The sequence below is a fragment of the Pelodiscus sinensis genome, chromosome 9 (assembly GCF_049634645.1).
Source record: "Pelodiscus sinensis isolate JC-2024 chromosome 9, ASM4963464v1, whole genome shotgun sequence".
Lineage (NCBI taxonomy): Eukaryota > Metazoa > Chordata > Testudines > Trionychidae > Pelodiscus > Pelodiscus sinensis.
The window spans coordinates 24,027,289-24,048,578 of NC_134719.1; the positions used below are offsets into that span (position 1 = coordinate 24,027,289).

The window sequence follows — 21,290 nt, forward strand, 5'->3', positions numbered from 1 at the left end:
GCATCAAACGCACCAACTCTGACACGTGTGGCACCCACTTCTCCGGTGCCCAGCCTTCCAGCACCGATGCAGGCACTGGAGACACCATCAATACAACAGGCATCTCTCTCTCTGGCACCAATAACCTCAGCACTGGAACATGCCGCACCATCTCATCAAACACTGGCATTGGTGCCGACATCACGGTCATGGACACAGTCGTCACCGACGCAGCACTGGAACCACCGATGCCGATTTGCCTTTCTCTGACACCACCATACTCCCGGAGGATTTCAACATCTGTCACAACTCCACCTACGTCTTTGATGCAATGTTCTCCTTCATCCACTAAGCCCAGAACCAGCGACTTTATCCCCTGAACCTCCTTCTCCACCTTTGACCAGACATGACACCAGACGCCCTTGGCGTAGTGTCTCCCCTCCACCAAGACACTATTACTACTGTTATTACCAGTCACCATCTCCTTGCTGCTCTCATCACAGATCCAGATCTCAAGGTCTCCCTCTTCCTCAAGGAGTTTGAGATACAGGGATGACTACAGGCACAGATACCATACTAGTTATGACTATCGTTAGTGTTCACACCATGGCCACTGAGCCAGTTATTCCTGCTCTATCCGCTCTTCACTGTCACCAACTCCATCAGTGGCCACTCACAGCAGGAGCAGATCTTCCACTCCAACACTAGTCAGACCACCAACTCCATCTGGTGACCAGCCACCAGCAGAACAGCCCACCGTGGAGATACTTCTACTTCTGAAGTTTGAGGTATCACAACAAGTCTCCCCCCCGGACATAGCTTCCTCTTCACTGGACGATGCCATCCTTATTGGAGATACTTCACCATCCGATGAACTCAAAGAATTCCAAGTCCTCTTCCGCTGGGTAGCCTATACACAGAATGTAAAGCTAATGGAGGTTCAGAAAAAACAACACCATCTGTTGAGAAATTTAAATCCTTCCTCCCATTCATCTAAAGTTGCTCTTCCTCTGGACGAGGCAATATTTGAAATCGCCAACGGCATATAGCAGACCCCTGCCACGGCCCCACTGACAAATAAGAAGGCCGACAAAAAGTATTTAGCACAGCTGGCTATAGTCCCTCCAGTACAAAATGACTGATGGAGATAAAGATAATAAGTGCCTAGACCTTTTCGGAAGGAAGGTGTATGCCTCAGCCATGTCCATACTCCGAATGGCCAACTACTTGGCTCTGTTAGCCAATCATAACTTTGACAATTATGCGAAGTTAGTCCAGCTGCTTGAACACCTGCCTGACACAAAATGACAGCTTCTCAAGGCTATTATTCAAGAGGACTATACTGCTTCTCGTTCAGTGCTCGACATAGCCCTTGACACAGCAGACGTGGCAGCAAGAACAACAGCGACATCTGTAGTAATGCTCAGGGCTTCATGGCTCCACATGGCAGCGGTTCTGAAGGAACTTCAGTCAAACACTTACCATTGGACACACAAGGTCTGTTTGTGTACAAAACAGACCAGCTGCTTTATTCTGGCAAGGATTCACGTACCACCTTAAGAACCTTAGGAATTTATACACCGCCATACCGATGCAAAAAGTATACACCCTATGAGAGACAAAGACTGTTCCCTTTGCACAGCCACGGCTATATGACCAACAATGCCCTAAGGAATGTCCTAAAAAACGATGCCCTCAGGCCACTAGACCTACAACTCAGCCACAATCCAAACAGCAAGTTTGACATGTTGATTGAGGGATTGCAAACCATTCTAATAATGTCTGCCTCGACTGCCAGCACTGCACTTTTCCACCATTGCTTCCGACCCTTTCAACGTCGTTGGGCCACATTAACAATGGACAGATGGGTCATGCAACTCATAACAATGGGCTACGTATCCCTTTCGTATTCTGTCCTCCAATCACTCCTCTCCTCCCATCCCTTTTCAGGAACCCATTTCATGAGCTCCTCCTCAAGCAAGAGGTAGATCACTTCCTCAATATCGGAGCAATAGAGAGGGTACCGCAATCCTTTCAGAGGAGAGGGTGTTACTCCCAATATTTTCTGACACAGAAAAAGTCTGGCGGTTGGAGGCCTATACTAGACCTCCGCGGTCTCAATCAATACGTGCAGAAGCAGCGATTCAAGATGGTGACCCTCACAACCATCATACTAGCGCTCGAGCAAGAAGACTGGTTTGCATCCCTCCATTTACAAGATGCTTATTTCCATGTCACAGTGCATCCTGCCCACAGGCGCTTCCTCCGCTTCCTGGTAGGCTCTGAGCACTACCAGTACAAGGTGCTGCCATTTGGCCTTTCATCAGCCCCAAGGGTGTTTTCCAAGACACTGGTGGTAGTAGCGGCTTTCCTACGTCACCTAGGGATCATTCTCTTCCTTTACCTGGACGATTGTGTTACCCTAGAGTCTCAGTAACAAGCATAATCTTTTGAATTAATTTAGAATTTAGGATAAGGGATCTGATTGATGATGGTAAATGCTCTGGTTACCAGAAGGGAGGCCCCTGACACCGTATCTGATCACTGGTGATTTCTCCCCCACAAAAAAACCATGCTTGGAGTCCAGATTAGAGTTCACTAATATATTGTAAGAATTTAAACTGACAAGTGCACGAACAAGAACAAAAACAATAACCAACAAATCCAACCCCCACCCCAAAACAGAAGAGAAGGAAGACAGAAAGATCCCCAATACAGGTAAGGTATTTATACATTATAGCAGTCTCTGTGTTGCCAATGGTGGTATTGCTGCTTGCGACCTTCTACCTTTGGGCTCAGGTTAGCCCTTAGGGAGGAACCATAAGTGATCCCTCTCAGTTCTGGGATGATTCTCGTTGGGCCTTCACCACAACGGAGTGTTTCAGGGATGGTGACAATGTTATGGTCCGAGGCAGATAGAGATCAAACACCTCTGCTTGGTGTATCCCAGATCACCAGTGCTGAGCCTTCACCACAGCATGGTGTGGGAACCCACCGCAGTTGTGAATGATCCCCATGCCTTTTCTCTCTGTGGCGCTACGCTGTCCTCATAGACACAGACCGGAACACTGACCGCCCACCCTCAGGGTGCAGTGTTTTTTTTTTCCTTTTTAGAACCTTTGGCAGGTAAACTGTAAACTTGTGTAGGGTGGTGTGCACAATTCTGAGCTGGGTGCAAAGGACTCTGAATATGAGTCAGCAGTGTGATGCTGTTGCAAAGAAAGCAAACATGATTCTGGGATGCATTAACAGGTGTGTTGTGAGCAAGACACGAGAAGTCATTCTTCCGCTCTACTCTGTGCTGGTTAGGCCTCAATTGGAGTATTGTGTTCAATTCTGGGCACCGCATTTCAAGAAAGATGTTGTTACCCTTGGAACGTGGTAACGATTAATTTAATTATTTCTAATTAGCATACAGGCTGACTTATAAGATATTAAATACAGGACTATGTGTTCATTTTTTTTAATTGTATCCTTTGGTATATATGGTTGTGACAATTTTCTTCCACTATTTGATCTGAGGAAGTGGGTCTGGCCCACGAAAGCTCATCACCTAATAAACCATCTTGTTAGTCTTTAAAGTGCTACATAGTCCTGTATTTTGTTTCAGCTACACCAGACTAACATGGCTACATTTTTATCATTATAAGATATTAAAGTTCCAAGTCCCAGAAGACGGGATCGCCTGAGGCCGTATCTATTCACCGGCTGGTAATTCCCAATAAGAGGCAGAGACAATGTTTAGGGCCAAACCATATATTGTAAGGATTTAAAAATTGTTAACAGGTAAATAAACAACTACGTCCACCCTATCCCCGAAGAAAGATGAAAGACAGTCCCCGATACAAAATGTATACATTACACACTTCACAGGTATGTAAACTATGAAGGTGCTCACGACCTCAACGGTTTGGCTCAGCCAGAGCCGCTCCGGAGGAATGGTGAGGCGTTCCCTTGCAGTTCCTGGTCTCTCCAATCACTGGTCTGCGATACTAGGTCACTGAGGGTGAAGTGAAGACCTTGCGCTCTCCGATCACGGTCCCGGAAATCTCTGGCAGTGTCCTTGCCACAGCTATACTACACCCGAGAATTCTTTATGAGTGGTAAGCCGCCAGCCAATGTGAATAACACATACCCTATTCAATCATTCCCTCACTCATACAAACGAACGGGAAGACAGACAAAGACTCACACCTATGGATCTACGAACAAACTCTAGGAGAATGGACGAAGAACATGAGCAAAGGGGTGAGGAGGCTTTTATAGACTCTTAGGTGGGAAAGTTCTACAGAGAGTGGGGTGCACACTTTTTGGTATCGGGTGCACATATTTTAGTGCCTAGTGCAGCATTTTAGGGTAGAGTGCACAGATTTAGGGCCGTATGCACAGCCAATTAGAACCGTGTGCAAAGGTAAATTCAAAAGAGGCGGGAATTCCGAAAGGTGGTTGGTGACTTAGTTCGGACTAATTTACTTAGTCCGGACCAGCCCTAAGCACTAAGTTTCTAGTTCAAAATAACCTCTCCTGATTCGAACTATCTCATGGACTTACTTAAGTTCGGCTACTTAACTCGAACTAATCTGGTTCTCCTTCACCTCCTTTTATCATAGTACATTTATTAATTAACATTTCCTTAACCAATTTGCTTAATACCAAACTGAGGTAACAATGTGGAGAAATTGGAGAGGGACCAGAGAAGAGCAACGAGAATGATTAAAGGTCTAGAGTACATGACCTATGAGGGAAGGCTGAAGGAATTGGGTTTGTTTAGTTTAGAAAAGAGAAGATTGAGAGGGGACATGATAGCAGTTTTTAGATATCTAAAAGGGTGTCATAAGGACGAGGGAGAAAACTTGTTCATCTTGGCCTCTGGGGATAGAACAAGAAGCAATGGGCTTAAACTACAACAAGGGAGGGTTAGGTTGGACATTAGGAAAAAGTTCCTAACTGTCGGGGTAATCAAACACTGGAATAAATTGCCCAGGGAGGTTGTGGAATCTCCATCTGTGGAGATATTTAAGAGTAGGTTAGATAAATGTCTATCAGGGATGGTCTAGACAGTATTTGGTCCTGCCATGAGGCAGGGGACTGGACTCGATGATCTCTCGAGGTCCCTTCCAGTCCTAGTATTCTATGATTCTATGATCTGCGTGCCTGGTGCAATTTTGGTACTGAGTGAAGACACTCAAGGTGGGAAAAGTTTAACTGACTTTCCAGAAACTCCATTTTGTTTTCCTAAACTTCATTTTGTTTTCAGTTACTGATGGCATCAACCGCTTCTTTAAGTGTGCACCTTACCTACATCCTATTTACAACAATGACATTACATTATAAACAAATCAACATTATAACACCACTCTAACAATTGCCTCCTCAGGGCCTGATCCTTCAACGCGGCCTTGACTGCGGTCACCACAACAAGACGGCTCTTAGACATCTTAGGCCGTATAATCAATATCCAAAAGTCGTCCCTTGTACCTCAACAGACTATAGACTTTATAGGCGCTTGTCTCGATTCCGTTACAGCACGTGCTTACCTACCCATCTCCCACGGGGACACTACCCGAAGAAGAAGTAGTTACTCACCTTGTGCAGTAATGATGGTTCTTCGAGGTTTGTGTCCCTTTGGGTGTTCCATGACCCGCCCTCCTTCCCTCTTTGGAGTCTGTTATTTTGTCTTGTAGACCTCAACGATCAGGAGGAACTGGCGGGAGCCAGACCTTGCGACCAGAAACAGCGCAAAAAGCCGCAAGATAGCCGCCGCGCACGCACTGTCCGGCAAACAACAGCTGAAACATCTCCAAACTGCGACACCAGGATGAGCCCGACACCCACAGTGGAGCACCCACGGGGGGACACACCTTGAAGAACCATCATTACTGCACAAGATGAGTAACTTCTTTTTCATGCAACACATGTTAACCTATGGAACCCCTCGCCAGAGGATGTTGTGAAGACCAGGACTTCAACAGGGTTCTAAAAAGGAATAGATAAATGCACAGGGGATAGCATATCAGTGCTTATTAGCCAGAATGGTAGAAATGTTGTCCCTAGCCTCTGTTTGTCAGAGGCTGGTAATGATGATTCCCTGTTTTGTTCATTCCCTCTGGGACACCTGGCCTTGGTCACTGTGTGAAGGCAGGATACTGGGTTAGATGGACCTTTTGTGTGATCCAGTATGGTCATTCTTATGTTCTTATCAAATGTAGACACATACCTTCTTGTCTGTGCAAAGACAGAGGTGCTTTTCATTTTGCTCCTGAAACAGAGACTGCAATTCAAATCTCTTTTTAATCACTAATCACTAAAAACCAGTTGAAATCCCTCAAAATATGTCTAGCACTACTCTTGTCAGCTTCCCACATAGCTATTGTTGACTGGTGATAATCCACATTAGATTTGAACTCCATGGAATACTACTGATCCATCTAGAAACATCATATGTTAATTCTGAACTAAACACCATCCTGAACATCAGTCACAGAAGAATCAATATCCCCGCAATGGCTTTCAGTCCTGGTACAAATCAACCCACTCCAAATTCATTGCTACATGAGGGAACAAAGATAAAATATATGAAAGTCCAACTCAAATCCAGAAAACTTTTTTTGGCTTGCAGTGCAAGAATTTGAGCCAGGTGAAAGAACACGAGTGTCCCATACAAAGATCTCATCAAAGAACCCAATGGCTTTTCACTCATATGGGGAAAATATGCTCTTTTTTGAACTGAATGTGTGCATCACATGGCAGATTTTCTTATGTTCTCCATAAATGGGGACTGATACGCAATTTTATTTGTGAATGCAGAAACAGCTTCAAACTATGGAACCCTTTGTCAACTCTTGTCCCACATTATCATATATCAGTGGTATTTCTTCCTTCTATTCTGCATCATCTGACGCAATCAACTGGATTGCTGGTTTAAATCTGGAAATCTAACAATGCTGTTTTAAACTGTATGAAAGAAGAAGTGTTTAACCACACTTCTGTATTGCAAGCAGGTTTTCTTTAGTAACTAGGAAAACTGGACTTTTCAGGAAGCAGGGCAGAAAAATAATTCCAGTAAGTTTTTAAAACCTTTTTAGAATAGCTCTTCTATAAAATAAAGTAGAAAAACCCACAACCATTCTCTCTACCTGTTGCTTCTCTCTATAACTCTCTCCAATCTTTCTGTCGCCTTTCATCTTTTTTTCCTTTGAGATTTTCAGTGTGTATTATGGCTTTTAGGACCTGCTCCCCAGCCAGCAAGATAGAGGAATAGGAAGTTCTACAAACTATTCATCATAGCTTTTTTTTATAAATCATGTCACAGATTTAAGGCCAATATCTCTTAAATAATTTTAACAGGAGTACAAAACAATATTCCATTGGCCATTAGTCTTGATGCTTCATTAGATATTGTACCTTAAATTATTGTTGTTCTATATCTGACTGTTGTTAGTACTGCATCTGAGATCTGATTTTGAGGGAAAATTACATATTTAGAGAGAAAGAGGTAAATAGTTTTGTGGCAGTTTGTTGTCTTTGTTTTAAAATATAAGTTGTTTGGAAGCTATTTAAAAGTCCTGGATCTTCTGGCAGGATTTCATTTTTTTAAATGCTAAATGACACAAAGTGAATTAATGCAAATTATTCACATTACTAGTTGAGTTTTTGTTGGTTTATTTGTTTGGGTTTTGGGGAGGTGGTTTTAAAATGTACTGTGAGAGATAACAAAGTATTTTTTCCTAGATAACATATATCATACAAAATGCTAATCATAGATCGCTTATCATCATTGATGAACTTGGCAGAGGAACCAGCACTGAAGAAGGTATTGGCATTTGTTATTCAGTGTGTGAATATCTACTGAGTGTAAAGGTATTTTTTAATATTCTAAAATAATTTGTCTCTAAAATTTGTAATTACTTTCTCTCACGGCCTTAAAATGGTACTAAATGAAAACATTTCCCCATATTCCAGTTTTCATTTTATGGGCAATTCTGATCTAGAAAATACTGATGCACATAGGGTACGGCTAGACTACAAATTGTTGTCGGAAAAAAGTATGCAAAATGAGCTGTGCATTTTGCGTATCATATTACGATTTTTTTTATTGGAAGAAGCTTTTCTGACATTTGGCCCATGTAGACTGGGCTAAATGTTGGAAATAAACCCTCTTTCGGAAGCCCCCCTTTTCCCCGTAAAACAAGGAATACGGGGGCTTCCGAAAGAGCGCATTTGCTCTTCTGCCAAAAAAAAAAAAAAAAAAAAAGCGGAAGAGCAAATCTGTTTCCTGGATGCGGCAGAGTTTTTGGGGATACCGGGGTATCCGAACCCCCCCCCCCCACAGTCTAGCCATACCCTTACTGAGATATATAGAGAGATAAGAGGCACATCAACAGATAAGAATATGGACAAAGATGCCATAGTTTCTGCTCCATTGGTTCTTATCTGACTCACCCAATCCCATTTCAACCATTCGATCATCCCGTGAACACACTCCTTCAAACTCTTGGCCCCATTCACATTTCTTCCATGTCTTTTTGTTGGCCAATATTTTGCCTTGGCTTTTACAGCTTTGTAATGAGTCTGCTAAGAATGAGACCGACAACACTATTCCTAAAGCAGTTGTATGGTAATTAGTTCTACGAGAATCCTGCAGTATTTGGTTAATGAAATAAACCTTCCTGTTTGACTTTCCATATTGATATCAAACTAATCCCTTCATGTGTTTTTTTAAAATTAGAGTTCATATACCTAAATCTCCAAAGGCTGCTCCCTTTTCAAAATCTATTGGGATCCTCCACCCCCTGAGCTTAAAGATGCCTAAACAGGATTCAGTGGCTTATCAAGAGCAATAGAAATGGCTTTTAGATGGGGAGGAAACTCCAATTTCCAACACTTGGGTGACAGGGAAGGAATCACGTGAGAATTACCTGTTGCGTTCCTTCCCTCTGGGGCATCTGGTATTGGTCACTATCAGCAGACAGGACACTGGACTCGATGGACCATGACCTAGTATGGCCGTTCTTATGTTCAATTACTTCCCAGCTATGTGATTAATTTCAGCATGTTGTCAGACATTTGCAGACCTGGACATAGGCTGGACTCTTACATAGGCTTATTTTGGAATACTTTTGCAGATTGGTTTGAAATGTTCAAATATTCTCATAGTTCTAGTTGAAGGACAGTGTATATTAGAATGTTCAGACAATTTTTGTGAAAATTCTTGACACTCATTTTGGTAAAATTGCATGAGTTAGGAAACTCTTTGTCAGTGGCTACTTTTATGTCTTCCATTGGGAAACAATCCAAGTTGGTAAAGATCCTTTAGGTCATCCAGTTGATCTCCCTGCCAATGAAGAATTATGTTCTAACTGCATGTTTATGAGTTTTTCCTGGTTTAAAATATTTATTGAGACTTGTTTCCCTGAGATTATTCCATAGTCTAATAGATCTCACAAAGTTTTTTCTGTTATAAATGGTCCATTTTTGTTATATCATTAGGTTGACTGACTTTAGTCTATTCAGTAGATTTTATTACTTAATTTAAAAATGAAAGGGCCCATTTAATATATTTTTGTTTGAAACTGCTTTAAAACTTTGTGTAATTGGAACTTTATTTACTATTTTGATCTAATCATGCCCTTGTGTACAGTACTAAAGAAGTATACCTCTTCATTCAGTTTAATATTTTTAGTAATTTCTAGGCTTTTTCAGAGCAAGGCATGCAAGTCATTACTGAAAGTCATATTGCTAAATGCTTGTATATATTGAAAAAATATATATTAACCTTATTTTGCTTAATTATAATGAATTATGAAGGGTTACTAAATATGTTACATTTCTGTTTCTGTTGCTTAATTTAGGCATTTACCCTGTTTGCTACACATTTCCTAGAACTGTGTCACATAGATGCTATATATCCCAACGTGGAAAATTATCATTTTGAAGTACAACATGTGAGAAACAGTGCTGGAAATAAGGAAAATATAACTTATACTTACATACTTTCTAAAGGACACACAGAGGAAAAAAACTATGGTAATGGAGTACAATATTGATATTAATAACTTATTAAAATACATAAGATATATTAAATTATTAGTCTAACATTCCCTCTGTCCTCTGACAGATCACTCCATGCCACAAATATTTTTTAGAGTTCACTACAGGTTAAAATACTGTTCCAGCTATTTTTGTATTTTAAATAGTTGTGTAATAAGGTAGTATTTTGTGTCCCCAGTATGCAGAACTTAGTTGTCTAATAAGTCATCTTCCTGCTGTTGGACTTCACCTGGAATCTTCAACTGGTTGAGAACACAGTAACCTGAGATGAGTCACTTTGAGCACATAATAGCAATAGTCAAGTGCTCTGCATTGGTTTCCTGTTTGATTGTGGGAGCAATGCAAGGTACAGTGTGATAGCCTTGAATGCGCAGGCATCCATTTATCTGAGAGCTGTCTCTTTTGTCTTTGTTCATATATGATGAAATGAAAGAGTTACCTAAAAGCTCTACCAATTTAGCTCATCCTAAAGTAATGAACTTTTATTAAAAATGACAAATTAATGTTCATAGATGTGTAACTCAGTTTGTTACTACAGAGGTGATTTTTATATTTTGAAATGTCAAAACAGCGTTCTTGGGATAGCAGGTTCATTTAACCTTTAAATTTAATATAAACTATAGTGAAGCAGACTATGTATCAGATTAAAACATTTTATTTATGTCTCATTGTCATCCATTAATTTCTTTATAGATCAGTGATTCTTCAAGAAGTGACAAGCACCTATGTAATGTTTCTGAGGGCCAGACTACACTGCCCCTTATGTTGATATAACTTACATCACTCAGTGATGTGAAAAAGCCACCTCCCTGAGTCATGCAAATTACACCACCCTAAATGTTGGTGTGGACAGTGCTATGTTGTTGGGATCTTCTGCCAATGTAGTTACTACCTCTTCTGGAGGTGGACTAGTTATGCCAACAGGAGAGTTCTCTCCTGTTAGCAGGGGGTCTTCACCAGATGTGCTACAGTGGTGCAGCTGCATTGATGTAGCCAGTGTGGTGCTTTATAGAGTAGACTAGCTCTGAACACTATATTCTGTAGTCAGATCCCTGATTTCGCTGACAGGTATTCAATAGGGAGTTGTCTCACAACATGATTTTTAAAAGTCTCAAATAGCTGAAGACTATAAATCACTATTATAAGTTAAAGTTAGGATTAATTTAATATGAAGTATTCCTTCTATGCCTTTATCAAAATTATACTGCTAATTTGCTCACATTTGGTACATAAGGCCAGTTTTGGGGACTTTTGAGAAGATGAATTCTGACGAATTATACATAGATTCATAGGACTGGAAAGGACTTCCAGAGGTCTTCTAGTCCAGTCTACACACTCAAGGCAGGACTAAGTATTATTTAGACTATCCATGACAGGTGATTTTGTAACTTGCTCTTAAAAATCTCCACAACCTTCGTAGCTAATTTATTCCAGTGTTTAACTCTCCAGTGTCTTTAAGGCAGGGGTTGGCAATAATTTCTGTGGGGGGGGGGGGGGGGTCACTCCAAGAATTTGGTAACTAGTCAAGGGTCACAATTTTCTATGATATTATGGAGGGGGTATGGGATCTGGGATGGAGTTTGGATGCAGAAAGGAGGTTTTGGTAGGAGAGGAAGTTTTGATGACCTGGGGCAGGGATGGAGGAGGGGGTGCAGAGTGTTTGGATTGTGACTTGGGGCAGGAGGGGATTATGACCAAGGGTATGTCTACACTACCCCGCTAGTTCGAACTAGCGGGGTAATGTATGCATACCGAACTTGCTAATGAAGCCCGGGATTTGAATTTCCCGGGCTTCATTAGCATAAAGTCGGCGCCGCCATTTTTAAAAGCCGGCTAGTGCGAACCCCGTGCCGCGCGGCTACACGCGGCACGGGCTAGATAGTTCGAACTAGCTAGCTATTCCAAACTATCTGTACGCCTCGTGGAATGAGGTGTACAGATAGTTCGGAATAGCTAGCTAGTTCGAACTATCTAGCCCGTGCCGCGTGTAGCCGCGCGGCACGGGGTTCACACTAGCCGGCTTTTAAAAATGGCGGCGCCGACTTTATGCTAATGAAGCCCGGGAAATTCAAATCCCGGGCTTCATTAGCAAGTTCGGTATGCATACATTACCCCGCTAGTTCGAACTAGCGGGGTAGTGTAGACATACCCCTAGGGCAGGTAGTTGGGATGATGGAGAATATATGGTGTCAGGTGCAGGTGTCACACCCCAATGGCCTTCTCCCTCAAGGGGTCCCCCTGGGGAGGCAGGTCAGCATTGAATGTTGCTAACGCTATTGCAAATATTGCAGGGCATTTTGGGAAGGGTCAAAGGTGTGTGTGTGGAATGGATGAAGGATTCCCTTACAGGTCGCAAGAGGCCAAAACGGGATGGGGGGGAGGGGACAAAGAGAGCAGAGAACGGGTTAACTCCACTTCTGCTAGGCCTGAAGATAAGATGCTGGCTCTAGCCAGCTCAAGGCCACAGCACACATCTGACTCTTGGCTGCCAGCCAAGAAAGAGGGGGGCTGGGTATCCACTGGCCAGCCATAAGAAAGACAGATTCAACAGAACAAATCTGCAGAGCCAGCCCATAACAAGCAAGAAAAGCGAAGGCCAGCACGAAGGAAAGCAAAAAGAACAACAGAGTCTAGCTGGTGTGTTTTGGGAAAGTTAAGGAGACCACAGAAAGCTGGTTTGGACTGTAACAAAGATCACTAGGAACAGAGGTTGCAGAATGGAACAACACTCACGACTTAAAACCCTCCTGAGAGCTGGAGCAATTCGGAGAGATCTCAGTGGACCCTGGACGACCTGTGCGCACAGGACCGAACTCCCGTCCACCCTTCCCACCCTTCTTTCATTACACTCAGGCCTGGCCAGCCTCCGGTAGTGAGTGTGTGAGTATGAAAGTGGGTTAGGGCTCTGGGCACTAATGCTGTCTTCCTTCCTCTGAGTGACGTGGAAAGCACCCATCACTCTCCGTTGTTATTCTATTATTTTATCAATAAAGCTTTAAAACTTAGACACGTGGTGTGTTCCGTCATCTCCTCCTTTAATGATCCTGTGGCCTCAGCCTGATCATCTGACTCCTTAGGCAGATTGGTAATAAAAATCTTTCACACAGGCTCTGGCTAGGAGGCACTTACCCTAGGCAGCTCCCACCAGCAGCTCAACGGGATCCTCAGGCAGGCTCCTTGCACGCTGCTTAAAGTGGCTAGTTGCTGGGGCTAGCGTGTGCGTCTTTGCTTTGGTGTGCAGCATGGGAGGGGTACCATGAGGTGTTTGTGCCCACAAGCATGGCCCAGGCAGCTCCCACTGCTTGGTTTCTGGCCAATGATAGTTGCAAGAATTGTGTTGGGGGCAGGAGCCATATGTAGAGACATCCTCTTTGCCAAAAAGGTGTGCACCATACAGAGATGCACAGACTGGCCCCAGCAACTGGTCACTTTGAGCTGTCTGTAGGTGTGCAGCAGGAAGAGAGTATGCCTGCTGGACCATGAGATGTTAGTAGTCCGGAGGATTATGGCGGGCCAGAGCTGCAAATTTGGCAGGTTGCATTTTACCTGCCCGTGCTTTAAGACTTTGTCTACACTGGCAATCAAGTGACACAGCTTTTGTCATTCAAAGGTCTTAAAAAAGCCACGAAGAACTACAAAACCACCTCTGCTGTGGCAAGTAGAGTAAAACCTGAAACAATCCAGCATCCAATTGGCAAGATCCTAGTGAGCGAGCTTCAGCAAAAAGCAAGTCGCAAGGCAGCAGCTGAACCGAGCAAAACTGGACAGGACCAAGTCAGTCTGCCTCTGGCATTGTGTAACGCTGGACAGAGCTTGTGCTACAATAAAAAGGGTTAAAAACACTTTATATACAGTATATACTGTATGGCTACATCTACACTGGCCCCATAAAACGGAATAGTCATGCAAAGCAGGTAAGTCAGAATAGGGAAATCCGCGGGGGATTTAAATATCCCCCGTGGATTTAAATAAACATGTCCGCCGCTTTTTTTCCGGCTTGGGGAAAAGCCGGAAAAAAGCGTCTAGACTGGCGCGATCCTCCGGAATAAAGCCCTTTTCCGGAGGATCTCTTATTCCTACTTTCATACTTCTTTGAGGAGTATTGCTGTGAGTGCTCCACCACACATGTCTTGAGGCCTTGTGCTTCTAGCAGGAGACTTTAGGTATCAGTGCCCTGGCTGGCTGTGCATTCATGGAGGCCATCTCATGCAGCTTCAAAGGTCTACCCATGGTGTGCCACCAACTCCTCCACTGTCTTTGGCTCAAGTCAGAGTGACAGCAGTTTCTCAACTTCCCAAACTACTACTTTATCTTTCTTTTAATTTCTTTTAATTTTCCATTTTCCTCTACTGGGGAGATTTTCTTTTTTGTCTTTCCACACCCCCCAAAAAAGTTATTTTGTTATCCCTCAGCCACCAGTGCATTGCCAATCACTTACATGTTGGCTATTGACAATGGGCTGTCCTGTTGTTCCTATGCATTTCTGTAGCACAGCTCTGAGCTAAAAATTAATGGAGATTGCCTATCTCCTAGAACTGGAAGGGACCTTGAAAGGTCATTGAGTCCAGTCCCCTGCCTTCACAGCAGGACCAAGTACCATCCCTGACAAATTTTTGCCCCAAATGGCCTCCGCAAGGATTGAACTCACAACTCTCGGTTTAGCAGGCCAATGCTGAAACAACTCAGCTATCCCTCCCCCCAAATAAAATGTTAAGTTCATTTGGATTTAAATACTCCCTCTCCTGCCAGTTATCCCTACTGGTTTCAGATGCACATACTCAATTCGTCTTGTGATTGGGGAGACCTCTCATCCTTCAAAAGTGTCCCAATTGTAAAAAAGTTACAGCCAAGATACCAAAAGCTCAGGATCTCCATCTCAAATTATTGTTGATGGAGAAATCCCTGCGACTTCTCAGACTCCGAGTCAGAATGTCTCCATCACTGCAGCTACCTACTTGCACAGCTATGGCCAAACTCCCAGTCACCAGAAAAGCCACCAAACATCTCCAATCATTGCTGCACTGAGATCCACCAAAGTGAAAATGATCTCCGGATGCATAATATGTCTTGGTACTGATGGCACCAAAAACTTCAGATCTTGAGGCATCAGGTGTGTCTGGTATTGGGATGTAGCAAGGAGCAACTGTCTTACAGGCAGACTCTCATGCTGATATGCTAGCATACACCAGGCTCCCAGGCTCAGCACCGACAGTGCTTCACTCTGTCTCTGCACCTGGTGTAAAAAAAGTGTCATCTTTTGCTACTCCACAACCTAGAAAAAACCCAGTACCAAGAGCCCGCATTCATACTGCCATGCTGTCCTTGCCACCAGCACTCTACATTACAAATTTTCACTATATCGGCAGACCTGACTATCTCTTCTATGCCCAGCACTTCCTTTTAGAGTACCAACAGCACCCTGATGAGGCCAGCACTGAGCCACACCATTGCTTCCAGTCCTTCATCAACACTTCTCTCCAGTGACAATGAACAAGAGCTGACCCACGCCTGCATACACCTGGCCACTCCTCTCCTAAGGCTAGTCCCTCTCACTACCAATCAGCGGACTTCAATGCATGGCCACAGTACCCCTGGTTGCTGCCCCCTATGACTCTACTACCAAACTGGCCATATTGGGACCCTTGGGCCATGTAGGGTGTGTCTAGACTACATCCCTCATTCAACAGAGGAATGTAAATTAGATACTTCAAAATTGCAAATGAAGCTGGGATTTAAAGATCCCGCGCTTCATTTGCATAATCACATAATGGCGTTTTTGAAAAAGCGCTATTTCGAAATTGAAACCTCAGTCTAGATGCGGTTCTTTCAAAAATGGGGTGTTTTTCAAAAGATCCTGTAAACCAAAAAATGAGGTTTATAGGATCTTTTGAAAAAGCGCCCATTTTCGAAAGAACCGCATCTAGATTGCGGTTTCAATTTTGAAATAGCGCTTTTTCAAAAACGCCATTATGTGATTATGCAAATGAAGCGCGGGATCTTTAAATCCTGGCTTCATTTGCAATTTTGATGTGTCTAATTTACATCCCTCTGTCGAAAGAGTGATGCAGTCTAGACACACCTGTATAGAACTCAGAGCATCTGGCCTACTTAGAACACTTTAGAACACTTCGCTCCCTTTCCATGAAAGCACCACTATCTGCAGTACTAGAGGAGGAAGCGGATGACCAGGAGCCTTCTACTGAAGATGAACTACTACCATCTGCACTTATATCCTCCTCTCCCACTATATTGGGTGATAACTTCAAGTTCTTTCAGGACCTTTTTAAGAGGGTTGCAGAGACCCTTGACATATCTCTGTCAGAGCTCCCTGAAACTCAACATAAACTCACTGACATTCTCCACACATCCCTACCAGCTAAAATAGCCTTGCCAATCACTGATACCATAATGGACTCTACTAAGATTATTTGACAGACACCCTCCATGGTGCCCTATCCTGCAAAGAATTGTATGAAAAATGCCTATACGGCCCCCAATTCACTTGTCAGAGAGGGGCAAATAACAATAGTGAAATTCTACCTCCTACAGCAAAGATTGGAAGAGACTCAGCCTCTTTGGATAAAAGGCCTATCCTCTTCCACCCTTGTTCCGCATCATGAACTACTTGAACTGTTAGTAAAATACACTCAGTCTCTTCACCAAAATGCCATCCTTTATTGAACACCTCACCTGGAGGTCAAGAAAGAGTCATACAAATCAAACATCTCTGAGGGCTCCCTCATTGCCAGAATAAACCTCCAGGCTTCTCTGGGCTCAGCCGATACAGCAGCATGCTCTATCGTGATCTCAGTTGTTATGTGCCAGGCATCATTCTCCACTTGCTCGGGTTTCCCGGAAGGATCTAGGCGACAACTCAGGATTTTCCCTTTGAGGGCTACAAATTGTTTGCAGAGACTGTGGATGTATCCTTACATGCTCTGAAGGGCTCCTGAGTCACCTTGAAAACCCACAGAATCTTCATTTTAGGCAACAAGAAGAAATAGGGAAAATTTTACAACCCAAAATTTTAGGCAATTCAACTTGCAGTGTCATTACTCTCAATGGCACAAACAGAAGCAGATTAGAAAGAGACAAACCCCAGACCAGCCCTCTACAATCTCAATCATCCAAAACTCACTGATCATTTGAAAGTTGGTTGAGGGTATGAGACCTATGCATTTGCCAATTCCCACCTCTTGTCCCACTCCAATACTACAAGGGGATCATCTGACTTCCTTTAATCAAGTTTGGAATGACATCACCACAGACAGATGGTTCTTGAAAATCATCCAGCAAGATTATTCTATCCCTTTTATTTCTATCCCTCACCACATGCCCTTCCTTCTTTAAGGTCCCCTCTCAAGAGCTCATTCTATAACAAGAAATCCATCTCCTGGGATTAGGAGCTATAGAACCAGTACCACCTCGTACCTCAGCACAGAGAAACCGGGTTCTATTCCTGTTACTTTCTTAACCAGAAAAAGTGTGTGTATGTGTGTGTGTGTGTGTGTGTGTGTGTGTGTGTGTGTGTGTGTGTGTGTGAGAGAGAGAGAGAGAAAGAGAGACCGACCAACTGACCTTTTCAAAGTGGTAACCCTTCAACCATAATCTCTGGACTGGAGAAAGGAGAATAAATCTTTTCTGTCAGCCTGCAGGTCACTTATTTTCATGTCACAATCTATCTCGCATACAGAAGATTTCTGCATTTTACACTATGACATCTACACTACCAATATAGAGTCCTTCCCTTTCACCTATCAGCTGCCCCAAGTGTGTTTTCCAAGATACTAACTGTTGCTGCCGTTCATCTTTGCAGGCTTGGCATCATTATTTTCTCTTACCTGGACGACTGCCTCATATTTTCATCAACCCAGCCAGTAGCACTCCAGATACCGCAGCACACAATGAACCTCTTTTCCAACTTAGGGCTCCAAATAAAAGTAAAAAGGTCCTAAATAGTATCTGTCCAACAACTGGAGTTCACCGGGGTTTATCTCAACTGCCTTGTAGCAAAAGCCAGTGTGCCCCAACAATGATTCTTTAATGTAGCCATATTAATCACTACCATCCTGGATGTTCCCCAAATATCCACCAGAACATGTCTACAGCTCCTGTGCCATATGGCTGTCACAACATACGTGGTCAAACATGCCAGACTCCATATGAGGTACCTACAGATCTGACTCTGCACCCGCTATACATTCCAACAGCACTACTTTCTCAAACGACTCACGGTGCCCTGCACCATCAAGGCCTCCCTTCAGTGGTGGCTATAGTCATGCAGCGTATGCTCTGGCATCCCAGTCCAAAGAAAAGTAACCACCCTCACTATTACCATGCTTCCTCTTGGGTCGGCATGCTAATATGGGTACTAACACTTCTTAGGGATGTTAGTCACCAGTGGAGACCACCTTTCATAAAAACAATTTAGAACTCAGGAAAACATGCTAGTGCTTTCTTCCACTCATCCATGACACCACCATCAGAGTCCTCACGACAACACAACCTGCATGTCATACATAAACCACCAAGGTAGAACCTGATCATATCTGCTGTGCACTGAGGCCATGACTTTCTGGAACTGGTGCATTTTGAACAATGTGGACATCCACAGTTTCTGCCTACATGACCTTCAGAACACCATGGCAGACCATCCGAGTAGGCATGTCTCACAGATCCATGAGTGGTAAATGGATTACCCAACCCTCCTCATCATTTTCATCCAATGAGGATTCCCTGTTATAGACCCTTCTTGACATCACACAATACCAAATACCTGTGATTCTGCTTCCAAGTGGGACTTGGTCACCAACCACTGGGCAACACACTACTCATAAAATGGGAGGTACCTTTCCCCACCATTTTCTCATGCAGCTGCTACACAAAATCAGGCAGGACAGTGCCAGAGTTATTCACACCCAACTGGCCACAACAAACATGGTTCACCTATCTGGCACAGATGGCAAAAATGCTACCACTAATGCTGCTGCTATTTCCCTACCTTCTCATGCAGGATGTGGGTCATGTCATTCACCTCAACTTATGGTTCTCTACCTCGAGGCCTGGATACTACATGGATAGAGCACTTAGATGCTGAATTAGTCTCAGGAAATGAAAGGCATCCTTGTGAATAGCTGTTGGCTAAATATATGCAAAATGTACATCCAGTAATGGCTCTGATTCTCCTCTTGGTTTGATTCTCATGGCTTGTTTCCTCACTCCTCTTCCCTAGTCCTGGACTATCTCTTAAGCCTCAAAAAATCAGGCCTTTCCAACAGCTCCATGAAGGTGCACTTAGTCATAATGCACCTCAATGCATCACAGTGTAGATAGCACCTCCATCTTTGCCCATCCAACTACCACATACTTTCTCAAAGACTTAACCACTGTCTTTCCACCGCTAAAGGACCCTACCTCATGTGGGATCTTTACCTTATGCTATGCACCCTTTTGGGTAAACCATTTGAACCTTTTGCAACATACTTTCCTGCATTTGTCCATGAAGTTAGTCAGGAGAAAGACTATCACCTTTGCACAAAGGGTGCAGTAATTAGGATCCCTAACAGTTCATTCCCCTTATACCATATTTTAGAAGGACAAGGACATCCTCTACCCCCACCCCAAATTCATACCAAAAGTGGCCTCTCCATTTCACCTTAATCAACCGATGTACTTACATTTTTTTCCCCCACAACTGCACATGGACACTAGGAAGGCCTCTTGCCACACACTCAGGCTGTGTCTACATTGGCCCCTATTCCGTAATAGGGATGCTAATGTAGCACTTGGGAATAGGCAAATCCGCGGGGGATTTAAATATTCCCCACGGCATTTTCATTTTCATGGCTGCCGCTTTTTTCCAGCTTGTAGATAAGCCGGAGAAAAGCGCCAGTCTGGACGCGATCCTCCGGAAAATAAGCTCTTTTCTGGAGGATCTCTTATTCCCACTTTCAAGTGGGAAAAAAGCGGCAGCCATGAAAATGCAAATGCCGCGGGGGATATTTAAATCCCCCGCAGATTTGCCTATTCCCAAGTGCTACATTAGCATCCCTATTATGGAATAGGGGCCAATGTAGATGTAGCCTCAATGTACATTTAACTGCTTTGGACCTCTCACATTCTACCTGGACAGAGCAAAAACATTCAAAAAATTACTCCCTCTCTTCCTTTCTACCACTGAGCAATTGAGAGGCGAGGCTATCTCCAAACAGACTGTCAGAATAGATTTCTGATTGCGTACACCTGTGGTACCAACTGAATGTTATCCTGCTTCATCTTATAGTTAAAGCTCATTCTACCATAGTGCTTTTGATATCCACAGTCTTCCTTAACAGTGTGCACATAGAAGACATTTATAGATGCCTCTTGGGCTTCTACCGACACTTTCACCAAACATTGAGACCAGGAACATACAAATTCTGTTACCAACAGAGTTTGTACGCTTGGCTGTGTCCAGACTCACCTGCGTCCAGACTCAAGCCGCGTTCTTTCGAAATTAAATCGAAAGAACGCGGCTTTTCTTTCGACGGCGGTAAACCTCAATTTACGAGGAAGAACGCCTTCTTTCGAAAGTTCCTCTTTCGAAAGAAGGCGTTCTTGAATGTAAATAGGGCTTCTTCGAAAGAGCATCCAGACTCACTGGATGCTTTCTTTTGAAAAAGCAAGCCGCTTTTTCGAAAGTTCAACGTGCAGTCTAGACGCTCTCTTTCGAAAGAGGCTCTTTCGAAAGTATCTTTCGAAAGAGCCTCTTTCGAAAGAGGCTTGCAGTCTAGACATAGCCCTTGGTACTATCCACAGTCCATGTAATCACTCCAAAGCCCCTGCCTTCTTTGAGGGGTATTGCTCCATAGTCACCTAATGTGGAGCATTCATAGGGCACTCATCAAAGAAGAAAAGGTTACTCACCTTAAGCAGTAAATGAGCAGCAAATGAGGTTCTTTATGATGGTTGTCCCTCTGAGTGCTCCATCCCTCCGCTGCTTTGGAGCTCATGTTGATCCTCTCAGGCACTCCTGCTAATAGAGCCAAGAATTATGTTGGTTTTTTTGCAATAGTGTTATACTGTTAACTCAGATTTAGTTTGTGATCCACTTTGGCACTCAGATCTCTTTCTACAGCACTGTTATGAGGCCATCATTTTCTATTTTGTGTGCACTCAACTGATTGTTCTTTCCAAAATGGAGTACTTTGCATTTGTCCTTATTGAACTTCTTCCTATTTACTTCAGACCATTTCTCTTGTTTGTGCAGATCATTTTGAATT

General features: G+C 43.4%; 1 protein-coding gene across 3 annotated transcripts in view; it reads left to right on the top strand.

The window, feature by feature from the left end:
- MSH4 (mutS homolog 4) overlaps nt 1-21,290 on the top strand; it is a 118,741-nt gene that overhangs the window by 92,129 nt on the left and 5,322 nt on the right. Inside the window, exons 17-18 of one of the 3 annotated variants that reach the window (XR_012905921.1) lie at nt 7,711-7,792; nt 9,831-10,005. Coding sequence is in view for 2 of the 3 variants with exons in the window: in XM_075936277.1 (XP_075792392.1) it covers nt 7,711-7,839; nt 9,831-10,005 (304 nt within the window). In the remaining variant the exon portion in view is untranslated. Of the gene's footprint in view, nt 1-7,710; nt 7,840-9,830; nt 10,007-21,290 lie in introns of those variants that run through there. The other 2 variants (XM_075936277.1, XM_075936278.1) reach the window with 2 other exon arrangements.